This window comes from Delphinus delphis, chromosome 2 (assembly GCF_949987515.2).
Source record: "Delphinus delphis chromosome 2, mDelDel1.2, whole genome shotgun sequence".
NCBI lineage: Eukaryota > Metazoa > Chordata > Mammalia > Artiodactyla > Delphinidae > Delphinus > Delphinus delphis.
In genome coordinates this window covers 87,133,960-87,146,917 of record NC_082684.1, presented here as the reverse complement: position 1 = coordinate 87,146,917, position 12,958 = coordinate 87,133,960, and the positions used below count along the sequence as shown (strand labels likewise).

Here is a 12,958-nt window from a genome sequence, read left to right as displayed (position 1 = left end):
ACCCATACTTCCATGGCCAGTTGATTTTCAACAATGTTGCTAAGACCATTTAATGGGGAAAGAATTGTCTCTTCAATAAATGGTGCTAGAACAACTGGATACCCATATGCAAAAGAATGAAGATGGACCTCCCCCACCTCATACCATGTACTAAAGTTAACTCAAAATGGATAAATGGCCTAAATATAAGAGCTAAAACTGTACAACTCTTACAAGACATAAGATAAATCTTCATGACCTTAAGAGTTAGCTAATGGATTCTTAGACCAAAAGCACAAGTAACAAAAGGGGAAAAAATAGATAAATTGGACTTCACCAAAATTTAAACTTTTTGTGCATCAAAGAACATGAAAGAAAGGGAAAAGACAGTCTATAGAAAGGGAGAAAATATTTGCAAATCATATATCTGATAAAGGTCCATAATATAACAATTCAACAGCAAAAAGACAAACAACCCAACTTAAAAGTGAGCAAAGGACTTAAATAGACACTTCTTCAAAGAAGATATACAAATAGCCAAGAAGCACATGAAATAATGCTCACCCTCAGTAACCATCAGGGATATGCAAATCAAAGCCACAATGAGGTACCACTTCACACCCACTAGGATGGCTATAATTTAAAAAGAGAAAGAGCGAGCAGAAAAGTGTTAGTAATGGTATGAACAAATTAGAATTTTTGTACATTGCTGGGGGAAATGTAAAATGGTGCAGCCCTGGTGGAAAACAGTTTGACAATTCCTCAAAAAGCTAAATATAGAGTTACTATCTGACCCAGCAATTCCACTCCCAGGTATATATTCAAAAGAAATGAAAACAGGTACTCTAACAAATATTTACACACAAAAGTTTATGGTGACACTATTCACAACAGTCAAAAGGTGGAAACAACTGAAATGTACGTGAATGGGTAAACAAAATGTGGTATATACATACAATAGAATGTTACTGAACTATAAAAAGGAATGAAGTACTGATATATGTTGCTATATGGATGAACCTCAAAAACACGGCAAGTGAAAGAAACCAGACAGAAAAAGTCACATATTGTATGATTCCATTTATATGAAAGAACTAGAATAGAGATAGAAAGCAAATTGGTGGTTTCCAGGGGTTGAAGGTAGGGTAGAATGAGGAGTAACTTCTTTTTTTGTTTTTTTTTTTTTTTTGCGGTACATGGGCCTCTCACTGCTGTGGCCTCTCCCGTTGTGGAGCACAGGCTCCGGACGCGCAGGCTCAGCGGCCATGGCTCACGGGCCTAGCTGCTCCGCAGCATGTGGGATCTTCCTGTCATGAACCCGTGTCTCCTGCATCGGCAGGCGGACTCTCAACAACTGCGCCACCAGGGAAGCCCAGGAGTGACTTCTTAATGGATATGGGGTTTTCTTTTGGGGTGATGAAAACTTATCTAGTTTTGGAACTAGATAAGGTGGCAGTGGCACAACATTGTTGATGTGCTAAATGCCACAGTATTATACACTTTAAGATGGTTAGCTTTATGTTATGTGGCTTTCCCTTCAATAATAATAATTTTAAAAAATCATGCAAGTACTAAAAGTAAGCAGGGGTGATGGTGATAAATTCCTTTATCACCTGAAAGTAAGGAGAACCTAATTCTGACTCAAACTCAAATTTGGGAAACAATAGGAAAAGATTGATAAACTAAGCCATATAAACATTTTTTTATATGTTGTAAAACCAATAGCAACATCATAAGCAAGGAAAAATTTTTTCTGCAATTTATATCACATATAGGCTTAATCATCCTAAAATATGGAGAACTTTTGCATATCAGAAAGGAAAAGACCAAAAGTGTGATTTTTGAAAAAGGATAGTTTACAAAGAAAGAAATACAGGTGGCTGTTACACATGTGAAATGATGCTCAACCTCGATCATAAGAAATATGCAAATTAAAACTACACTGAGGGACTTCCCTGGTGGTGCAGTGGTTAAGAATCCGCCTGCCAATGCATGGGACACGGGTTCGATCCCTGGTCTGGGAAGATCCCACATGCCACAGAGCAACTAAGCCCGTGCACCACCACTGAGCCTGTGCTCTAGACCCCACGAGCCACAGCTACTGAGCCCGTGTGCCACAACTACTGAAGCCCGTGCAAACCTAGAGCCCATGCTCCACGACAAGAGAAGCCACCACAATGAGAAGTCCGCACACCACCACGAAGAGTAGCCCCTGCTTGCCGCAACTGGAGAAAGCCCGCGTGCAGCAATGAAGACCCAACACAGCCAAAAATAAATAAATAAATAAAAATTTTTTAAAATTAAAAAAAAATAAATAAAACTACACTGAGATATCATATCTCACCTATTAGATTGTAAAAAATCCAAAAGTTTGATAACACATTCTCTTGACAAGTCTATAATGAGAGAGGCAGTTCCATACATGGTGGGAGTGCAAAATGGTACAACCCCATATGAAGGTAAATTTTGTAATATCTCAGAGAATTACAGATACAGTTACTCTCTTATCTAATAATACAATTTTAGGAATCTATTCTGAAGCTACTGTACACAAAGTTGAAATAACATTTGTATACAGTTATTGTGACGTAATTTATGTTGTTTATTTATTATTTTTGGAAACAACCCCAAAGTTCTTCATTACAAGAGTGGTTGAATAAACAGTGGTATGTCCACTCAAATGAGTACTATGGATCTGTTAAAACTAATGAGGAAGGTCTATGTGTTTTGATATGAAGTAATCTCCAGGATATATTGTTAAGTGGATAAAAAAAGGTGCAGAATAGTGTTGATAGTATGTTACCTATTCTATAAGGAGGGGAAATAAGGGGAAAATATACATATTTGCAAAAAGAAATGATAAAAGTAAACACCAGAAACTAATAAAAATGTTTACCACTGGACAGCAATAGGAATGGGGCTGAAGGGCATGAAGAAAAAGGAACTTCCTCTGAATATGCCTTTTTATAAACCTTTGACTTGTGAACCTGTAAATGTTTTTCAAAATATAAGACTAAATCAAAAGAAGTGAATCCTAAAATTGGAAAAAAAAATGGAAAGAAATTACCCTAACTTTATATCAAAATAGTAACATAATCACACAGGGAAAATAATTTTTCAAATAACTTTGGAATACTGTACTTTGACTGTAAATCCTTCAGTGGAACAAAAAGAAATATAAAATAATTTTAATCCTTATTCAGTGGTTTAATTGTTAGTAGTGATATTGATACTATTTTGAAACATATGTCATATGCACATACACATATAATAGAGTGATGCAAATAAGTAATTATGTTTCTGTTATTAGGAATAAGAATTCTCAAAGTCAGATAAATTATATATAAATATAAATTCAGAAGATTTTTAAAGTGCTGTAATGTTAAATTTGAATTGAAAATATCAATATGAATTCCATTTTTTAATGCTTTTTCTAATATCATGCATTAGAAAGAGTATCAATGAGCTCCCTTGGCACCTAGATTTTGGTCTCTACATATCATTCCCCAGTAAAAGCAACCAGGATTCCATGGTTGGATTCCTGGTCTAGGCCCATGTTTTTTAACCTTCTTTTTTTTTTTTTTACTAAAATCACACCCCCTCCTACAGAGCCTTTTTAGACTTTTTTCCTCCAATCACTCCCCGCCACCTGAAATTTTAATACCACAGATAAACTTTATGTCTGTTTATGTATTGTAGCCATTTGATGGACCACAAACCAGTGGAATATCTAAGTTTTTTCACTTTCACCAAGAACCAATTTTATTGAGGATGCATGATCTAGGGCAAGGAAAGCACAAGGTGATCCTGAGGCATGTTGTAACAGAAGCAAGGAAGCAATCAAGCCTGAAGAGACTCCCACTGACCAGAATTGGAATATTTTAGCATTAAAAAGAATAATTTATTGTAATTGATTAAAGTGCACTGAACATGTAAACATCTACAAGCTCATAATGAATCTTACAAAAAAGAGAACAAAAATAAAATAAAATAATAATCATCTGTCACTATTGATGAATACTTTTCACCAGCTCTTTCTTCTGAAAACTAATTAAAGGGAAATAAACATTTATCCTTCCTTTTCAGTAAGGACTGCAGTTTAATGTAATCAAATGGCCCCAGTTAAAGAGAGAAAGCTCTTCTTTACAGAAAATATGCCAGCTAATAAATACAGAATTGATAGAATTAGAAAATCACCACTTGACAGTCCTAATAAAGTAATTAAGGATCATCAGTGGATACTAACACAATTAGGTGAAATGTTGATCAGGTTCCACAGTGCCAAAGGATTACCTCTAATCAGAAGGGCAAAACTTTACAATGGTGAGATCTCATGGGCCCCACTTTAACTTTGTTAGTAAATTTAGCCTTAGTGGGATAATGAGACATTATGTTCATCCAGTATGATGCAATATAAAGTACACAGGATCACCTCTTGAAGTATTCTTGCCAAAGTTATTTATTTACTTATTTATTTATTATTTTTTTGGGCTGTGTTGGGTTTTCATTGCTGCGCATGGGCTTTCTCTAGTTGCAACAAGTGGGGGCTACTCTTCACTGTGGTGCTCAGGCTTCTCATTGCAGTAGCTTCTATTGTTGTGGAGTACCGGCAGTAGGTGCATGGGCTTCAGTAGTTGCAGCATGTGGGCTCAGTAGTTGTGGCATGCGGGCTCTAGAGCGTGCAGGCTTCAGTAGTTCTGGCGCACAGGCTTAGTTGCTCCGCAGTGTGAGATCTTCCCAGACCAGGGATCGAACCTATGTCTCCTGCATTGGATTCTTAACTACTGCACCACCAGGGAAGTCCCAAAGTTATTTAAACTGAATCATTGAACCAGTCAGAATGGCCATCATCAAAAAATCTACAAATGATAAATGCTAGAGAGGGTGTGGAGAAAAGGGAGCCCTCCTACACTGTTGGTGGGAATGCAAACTGGTGCAGCCACTATGGAGAACAGTATGGAGGTTCCTTAAAAAACTAAAATTAGAGCTACCATATGATCTAGCAATCCCACTCCTGGTCATATATGCAGAGAAAACTGTAATTTGAAAAGATACATGCACCCCAATGTTCATAGCAGCACTATTTACAGTAGCCAAGACATGGAACCAACCTAAATGTTGATCGACAGATAAATGGATAAAAAAGATGTGGTACATATATACAATGGAATATTACTCAGCCATAAAAAAGAATAAATAATGCCATTTGCAGCAACATGGATGGACCTAGAGATTATCATAGTAAGTGAAGTAAGACAGAGAAAGATAAATATCATATGATATCACTTATATTTTGAATCTAAAATATGATACAAATGAACTTATTTATAAAACAGAAATAGACTCATAGCCATGGAAAACAAATTTATGGTTACCAAAAGGGAAAGGGGGGAGAGGGATAAATTAGGAATTTGGGATTAACATATACACACTACTATATATAAAATAGATAGCCAAAAAGAACCTACTGTATAGCACAGGTAACTATATTTATTCAATATCTTGTAATAACATATAGTGGAGACAAATCTGAAAAAATATATATACACATAACTGAATCACTTTGCCATACACCTGAAACTAACATTATAAATCAACTATACTTCAATTTTTTAAAAATTATCAAAACCTAAAAAAAATTATTAAAAATGTAAGCATTTGTTTTTACACTAAAAAAAGAAAAAGAAAAACACCTCAAATGGACTTCCCTGGTGATGCAGTGGTTAAGAGTCTGCCTGCCAATGCAGGAGACATGGGTTCAATTCCTGGTCCGGGAAGATCCCACATGCCGTGGAGCAACTAAGCCCGTGAACCACAACTACTGAGCCTGAGCTGTAGAGCCCGTGAGTCACAACTACAGAGCCTGCATGCCACAACTACTGAAGCCCACGCTCCTAGAGCCCGTGCTCCACAACAAGAGAAGCCACCGCAATGAGAAGCATGTGCACTGCAACGAAGACTAGCCCCCACTCGCCGCAACTAGAGAAAGCCCGTGTGCAGCAACAAAGACCCAATGCAGCCAAAAATAAAAAATTAAAAACAAACAAGAGGGCTTCCCTGGTGGCGCAGTGGTTGAGAGTCCGCCTGCCGATGCAGGGGACACGGGTTCGTGCCCCGGTCCGGAAAGATCCCACATGCCGCGGAGGGGCTGGGCCCGTGAGCCATGGCCGCTGAGCCTGCACGTCCGGAGCCTGTGCTCCACAACGGGAGAGGCTACAACAGTGAGAGGCCCGCGTACCACAAAAAAAAAAAAAAAAAAAAACCCAAGAAAGAACACCTGAATCATTGAATCAAGCCTTTTGTATCTGTCAGTTTATAGGAAATACAAGGGATAGTGAAACAAGTTAAATGTTTCAGTGAGGAAGCAATCAGACAAATCCAGAGTGTGGAATGTGACATTCTGTGAGACAGCTGGCCTGTTCTTTTCAAAAAGTCACTATGAGGGACTTCCCTGGTGGCACAGTGGTTAAGAATCCGCCTGCCAATGTAGGGGACACGGGTTCGATCCCTAGTCCAGGAAGATCCCACACACCACGGAGCAACTAAGCCCATGTGCCACAACTTATGAGCCTGTGCTCTAGAGCCCGCAAGCCACAACTACTGAGCCCATGTGCCACAACAACTGAAGCCTGCACACCTAGAGCCCATGCTCCACAACAAGAGAAGCCACCACAATGAGAAGCCCACGCACCGCAACGAAGAGTAGCCCCCGTTCACCACAACTAGAGAAAGCCCGCAAGCAGCAACGAAGATCCAATGCAGCCAAAAATAAATAAATAAATTTATTTTTTTAAAAAGTCAGTATAAAAAAAATAGGGGGGAGCTCGATTCTAGGTTAACACATTATTGACTGGGGGATTTTTGCAGAAACTAACACCTGTGGCCATAATACATCTCCAGTCAAAAATGTGTTAAAAGAGACTTTGGAGACATAATAAAATGGAATGCACAGTTCATGTTTGGATCTTACTATAAAAGACATTTTGGGAATAATTGGGGGAAATTTGAATATGGATTGGGTACTAAGATGATATTAGGGTATTTTTAAATTTTGTTAAGTTTATTAATGGTGTATGGCTATGTAGGAAAATTCCTTATATTTTAGAAATGAATACTGAAGCATTTAGAGGTGAAATGTCTCATACTATTCGTCATTTATTTTAAAGAACTTCAGCATGAAGAAATAGATGAAACAAATACGGCAAGATGTTAACATGTTAAATATAGGAGATGAATATATAGGTATTGATTGTACTAGTCTTTCAACTACTTTTATTTTTTTAAAATATATTTATTTATTTTTGGCTGCGTTGGGTCTTCGTTGCTGGGCACGGGCTTTTTCTAGCTGCTGCAAGCGGGCACTACTCTTCCTTGCAGTGCGCGGGCTCCTCATTGCAGTGGCTTCTCTTGTTGCAGAGCACGGGCTCTAGGAGCATGGGCTTCAGTAGTTGTGCCATTTGGGCTCAGTAGTTGTGGCTCGCGGGCTCTAGAGCGCAGGTTCAGTAGTTGTGGCGCATGGGCTTAGTTGCTCCGCGGCATGTGGGATCTTCCCAGACCAGGGATGAACCCGTGTCCTCTGCATTGGCAAGTGGATTCTTTCTTTTTTTTTTGGCCACACAGCATGTGGGATCTTAGTTCCCTGACTAGGGTTTGAACCCGCACCCCCTGCATTGGACGCACGGCATCTTAACCACGGGACCACCAGGGAAGTCCCAGCAGGTGGATTCTTAACCACTGCGCCACCAGAGAAGTCCCTCAACTACTTTTTAAAAAATATGTTTGACAATATTCATAATATAAAGTTTAAAATATTAAAAATGGTTTGTATGAAGGGTCCCTAGGAAATGCTACTTCTCAGTCTGAGGAAGTGTAAGTTGGTTTTCACTTATATTGACAACCTGTGGTTCTTGAATTCTTCCTCATAGCCTTTTTTTTTCTTCCCTCTCTCTCCCTCACCTGTCCAGCCCTCTTTGACTCTATGCACAGCAACCAGACCTCTGATAGCCCGTTTTCTCCACCTCGCACTCTTCATTCACCTACCCTGCAACTCCGGCAGCGCTCTGAAAAGCCCCCTTGGTGTAAGTAATTGTTTTGGAACTGCCTAGAGAAGGCCAAGAGGGAATGGAGGGATTGGTGAATAAGAGACTCGTCACAGGAGGGAAACAAAGATGAGGGTTGAAGGACCAGGAGTAACCAGGCAGGGAAGCAGTTGCACTTGCTGTTTCCAAGATGAAGGGCGGATCTGTTTATTCTCTCTCATCCGTCGCCTCTGTCCTCCATGTGCCCTCTATCTCCTTGGAGGCGCTCCTTAATGATAGTGGCTCAGAGGGTCCTTTAGGGAAGAAAAGATGAAGGCTGCATTCTTCTCAAGTCCCCATTTGGTCTCTACAGCTTTCTCAGTAAAAATGACTTGGGAGGAAACCTAGATATATAGAAAAGCTGGGAAAAAGAAACTAGAATCTGCTACTACTTTCTACCTGTCCCTTCTTTCAAGGTGTCTGTTCTCATTTGTAAGTTCAAGTTCAGGTGCTGCTTTTTCCCATCTCTTCTTTATAATCTCTAGCCTATCACTATTTATCCTTGGTAACAGTGTGAACAGTGGAGCCACAAGGAGTTCTTAGGGTAATTGTAGAGGGGGAGAGATACCAGTGGTGACCAGACAGGGGATAAGGCCCAGAGACACTGGCAGAGGAAGAATCCTTCCCTTATTCGTCCTACCTCCAGGGACTATCTAAAATCAAACATTATTTTAATTGGATAGAACTGAAGCAAAGATTCATATTTTTAGCATTGGGGCAAACAGTTGTAGAATTTTGCCCTTCTCCTAGCACCCTCTATGCAGAAGGAACTTTCCTTCCTGACACCAAGAATTCTTCCCCTGAATTTCAGATTATCCTATATTCCCCTTGCCATTGGTCCTTTTACCTCTGTCCAATAGTGTTTATAGGTTCTGTGCCCTAGAAATCTTATCTTTCTTCAACTTCTGTTTCTGTCTGAACTCTTTGATTTGTCAGAATCAAACTACTAGCTAAATATTAAGGCTACTTCTATCCTTGGGTGAACTCAGCTTACACGTTTTCTTCTTTTTTAAATCTCAGTATCAGATGTATAGCCTCACTGGTAAACATTTTCTTTAGGGTCTGTCTGTCTGCCCTAAATAGGCCTTGTTGGCCCCAAACCACATTCCTCTTTTTTTTTTTTTTTCCACTTGAAGCATGCCTCATATAATCCTTTACTGCAGCGGTCCCCAATCTTTTTGGTATCAGGGACTGGTTTCGTGGAAGACAATTTTTCCACGGACCAGTGGGGAGGGGCATGGTTCAGGCGGTAATGGAGTGATAGGGAGCGATGGCAAGCGGCTGGCAGATGAAGCTTCTTTGCTAGCCCACCGCTCACCTCCTGCTGTGCGGCCTGGTTCCTAACAGGCCTCGGAAGGGGGGGTGCTCTGGGGACCCCTGCTTTACAGAAAAGAGATAGCTGGCATTCCTTAAACTCAATGACTGTTGGAGCCTTTGCAGACTCAGGTTTACCAACTTCCCTGGTTCTCATTGATGACAAGCTATTCAGGTGTCCCCGATTTCCAAAATCTATCATTATTGATATCAGAGTGCTTTAAAGCTACAGTACCATCAATTAGTATGATATTTACAAAGGGAAAAGTAGATTAGTGTCCTACTAGAGACTAATGAAAGGTAGAAGTTGGGGTAGGAGTTGTCCCACAGTGTAACTGAAGACTCTAAGGCCTTCATTTACTACTGTCAAGATCTAGGAATTAGTTTTTGTATTTTATATGTATATAATATCCATAAGCCTGTAACACTGTATGTCCCAAGGCTTAGAGGGTCTTAACCCTGGATCTGTAGATGGATTTCAGGGTAAAGTCTATGAACCCCAGGAATTATATGTAAAGATGAGGGGGAATATCCATATGTACATTTTCCTGGGAAGATAGTCCATGACTTTCATTAGAATGTCAAAGGGGGTCAGTGACCCCCAGAAAGGTTAATTAAGAACTGCTGCCATTAAAAAAAAATAAAAGAACTGCCGCCATTTAGAGATTTCATGGCAGTCTTCCATCTTTGAGTAAATCATTTTCCTTCCTATTATTCTGATTCACAAAGTTTTTCTACATTTTCCTGCTTACTTGTCTCTTGGGCAGTAAATAAAGGTTACCTCTGCCCCAGAAATGTGTTTTAAAGAAATAATTCTTAACAAAAGATATACATCAGATTTAACTGGGAGTGTTTCAACATCCCACACCTTTACCCTAAATGTAGAATTAGAATCTCTGGAGATGGAATCTGGAAATATCTATTTTTTTAAAAAATTTCCCATAATTTTGGTATGTAACCCTAATTATGAACAACTGGTATGAAGTGTTCATATGCCTCCAAAGTAAGAATGAGGGGCCATGGGAATTTGGAGTTGGAATGGGGGTACATTTATGAAAGAACTGGATGAAGTGGGCCTCAGCACTGTCTCCTGAAGTCTTAGATGTCCCTTAGTGCCACTCCTGTAGTATACCTTAGGCCAAAGCAACGGTTCCTGGGCTAGGCTAACTTAGGAGTCTCTGCATAACTTAAGAAGAATTCAGACCCTCTTTCCCGAAGACATGAGTAATATAGGCCGTCTGTTCTGGCATTTGAACTACATACATAGAACCTACTCTTCCGTCTTGTCTGACTTGGTCTCCTGACTTTGCTTTGCAGACAGCAGTGGCCCTTCCAGCACTGTGTCCAGCGCTGGTCCTTCCTCCCCTACTGCAGTGGATGGTAACTGCCATTTTGGCTTCAGTGATCACCCCTCCCTAAATTCACATGTGACTGAAGAACATCAAGGCCTTGGGCTGCTCCAGGAGACCATTGGGAATGGAGCACAAGAGCTCCCCATAGAAGGGGAACAAGAGCCTTTTGAACGAAACCAGTCCCCACAGGAACCACCTGTGGAAACCAGCCAGCCATGCCAGAAGGTTGCTGAGGAGGTCAGCCAACCATGCCAGAACATCCCTGAAGAGGTCAGCCAGCCATGCCAGGAAGTCCCTGACATCAGCCAGCCATGCCAGGAGAACCATGATGATGTTAACCAGACATGCCAGGAGGTCCCTCAGATCAGCCAACCATGCCAGAATGCCAGCCTACTGTACCAGAAAGTCTCTGAGGAAGTTTGCGAGCTTTGCCAGGAGAACTCTGAGGAGGTCAACCAGCCACGCCAGGGGGCCCCTGTGGAGGTTGGCAGGCGGGTCCCTGGGTTACCTGTAGGGGTTGGTGGCCTGGCCCAGGAAATCCTCGTGGAAGTCGGCAAACCAGCCCAAGGGATCCCTGAGGAGCTCAGCCAGCCATGCCAGGAATTCTCTGGGGACATTGGCAGGCTGGCCCAAGAGGCTTCTGCAATCATTTTGTTGTCTCAGGACATCCCAGAGGTTGATAAACCATCCCAAGAGTTCCCTGGGGAGGGTGATCTGCATGTCCAGGAGGTCCCAGAGGAGGTGAATCAGCAGCAGTCCTATGTGGTCCCTGAGTTGATTGACCAGCTGTCTGGAGAGGATGTTCCTGAAGTCCAGTATCCATCTAGCAATGTAAACCCTCAGAGCCAGTCTCTAGCCTGTGACCAGAACTCACCCCTTCCACCAGCAACATGTGATTAATCATTTTCTCATTAGTGGTGTCACACTATACCAGACATTTGAGCTAGCAAATTTTTCTGTTGGCTAACTCACCCGCCAGCATTAAGGCCTTGGATCTCACCAGAGGTGTCTGAGGAAGCAGTCCTCTTGGCATGAAGCATACCTGTGCCAGAGCTGGGCTTGGGGAGGAGCCAACTTCAGGTTAAAGCAGCTGTTGACTTCTCACCCAGCCATTAGACTTGAAAACGATTTCCTTCAAGAGGTAAATGGGTCTATCATTACCTAACTTTCTCTGATCATCCCAGGAAATCCCAGATTGGTAAAGGAACTGCCACTTAACTGCTGAAGACAACACCTGGGGATAGCAAGTGCAAAAGGGGACTCCAAGGTCTCTACTTTTCTGGAAAATATTCACAACTTTTCAAGGTACCCTTAGACCATATGTGCATTCAGGGGACTCTTGTCTTTGTTAGTATTCTCAGGTGGGCCCAGGATGGCTGTCTGAAATGTCTGGGAAAAAAGAGTTCCTTTCCCAAACAAATACCCATCATGGCCACAAATTTTTAGATTGGGCTTATGGATGTTTCCATATCATCCCCAGGTGCCCTCTCTGCCCTAGTCCTTTTCCTCTGGGCAATAGCTCTAGGGAAAAATAGGTATTAGATTGCTGTGAAAATTTCAGAGTAACTACTTAAAATGCTCTGGGGGTTCTTGGCCAATCTGTAAAGCTGGGCCTCCTTTTGTTGTGGGACTATATGGCTTAGGAGATATTGTAGTAGAGAAAAATCAGGTTCTATTTTAAGCAATCAGCAGAGATCAGTATTGTACAGACATGAGCAAAGATTATATATATATTTCTGTAGTCAAGTCAGGGACAGACTGGCCAAAGACCAAATACTCCAGGGTCCCCATAGGATTTGTCCTCATATCATTGTGTCTTTAAGGCCAGGTGTGATTATGAAGCTTTTCCCAAAGATCTGGGGATGGGGATGGGGATGGGGGTGAGTAGGAGGGGTAATGTGGTCATTGGAGTTGGGGGCCGGAACATTATGAGTGCTCAATAAATATAAAATAATGAGAATAGTCAACCATAATAATGGTGGTGATGATGTATGTCCTTGTGAATTCAAGAATGAATGACTGGGGACTTCCCTGGCGGCACAGTGGTTAAGACTCTGTGCTCCCAATGCAGGGGGTCGGGGTTCAATCCCTGGTCAGGGAACTAGATCCCACATGCATGCTGCAACTAAGAGTTCGCATGCCACAACTAAGGAGGCTGCTGGCCGCAACTAAGGAGCACCTGTGCTGCAACTAAGGAGTCTGCGAGCCACAACTAAGACCTGGCACAACCAAATA

General features: G+C 41.3%; 1 protein-coding gene across 1 annotated transcript in view; it reads left to right on the top strand.

Annotated features, from left to right (window-relative positions):
- PPIP5K1 (diphosphoinositol pentakisphosphate kinase 1) overlaps positions 1-12,843 on the top strand; it is a 49,558-nt gene extending 36,715 nt beyond the window's left edge. Inside the window, exons 30-31 of the mRNA XM_060005125.1 lie at positions 7,944-8,057; positions 10,689-12,843. Of these exons, the coding sequence (XP_059861108.1) occupies positions 7,944-8,057; positions 10,689-11,623 (1,049 nt within the window). The 3' untranslated portion in view covers positions 11,624-12,843. The remainder of the gene's footprint in view (positions 1-7,943; positions 8,058-10,688) is intronic.
- Positions 12,844-12,958: the final 115 nt, after the last annotated feature.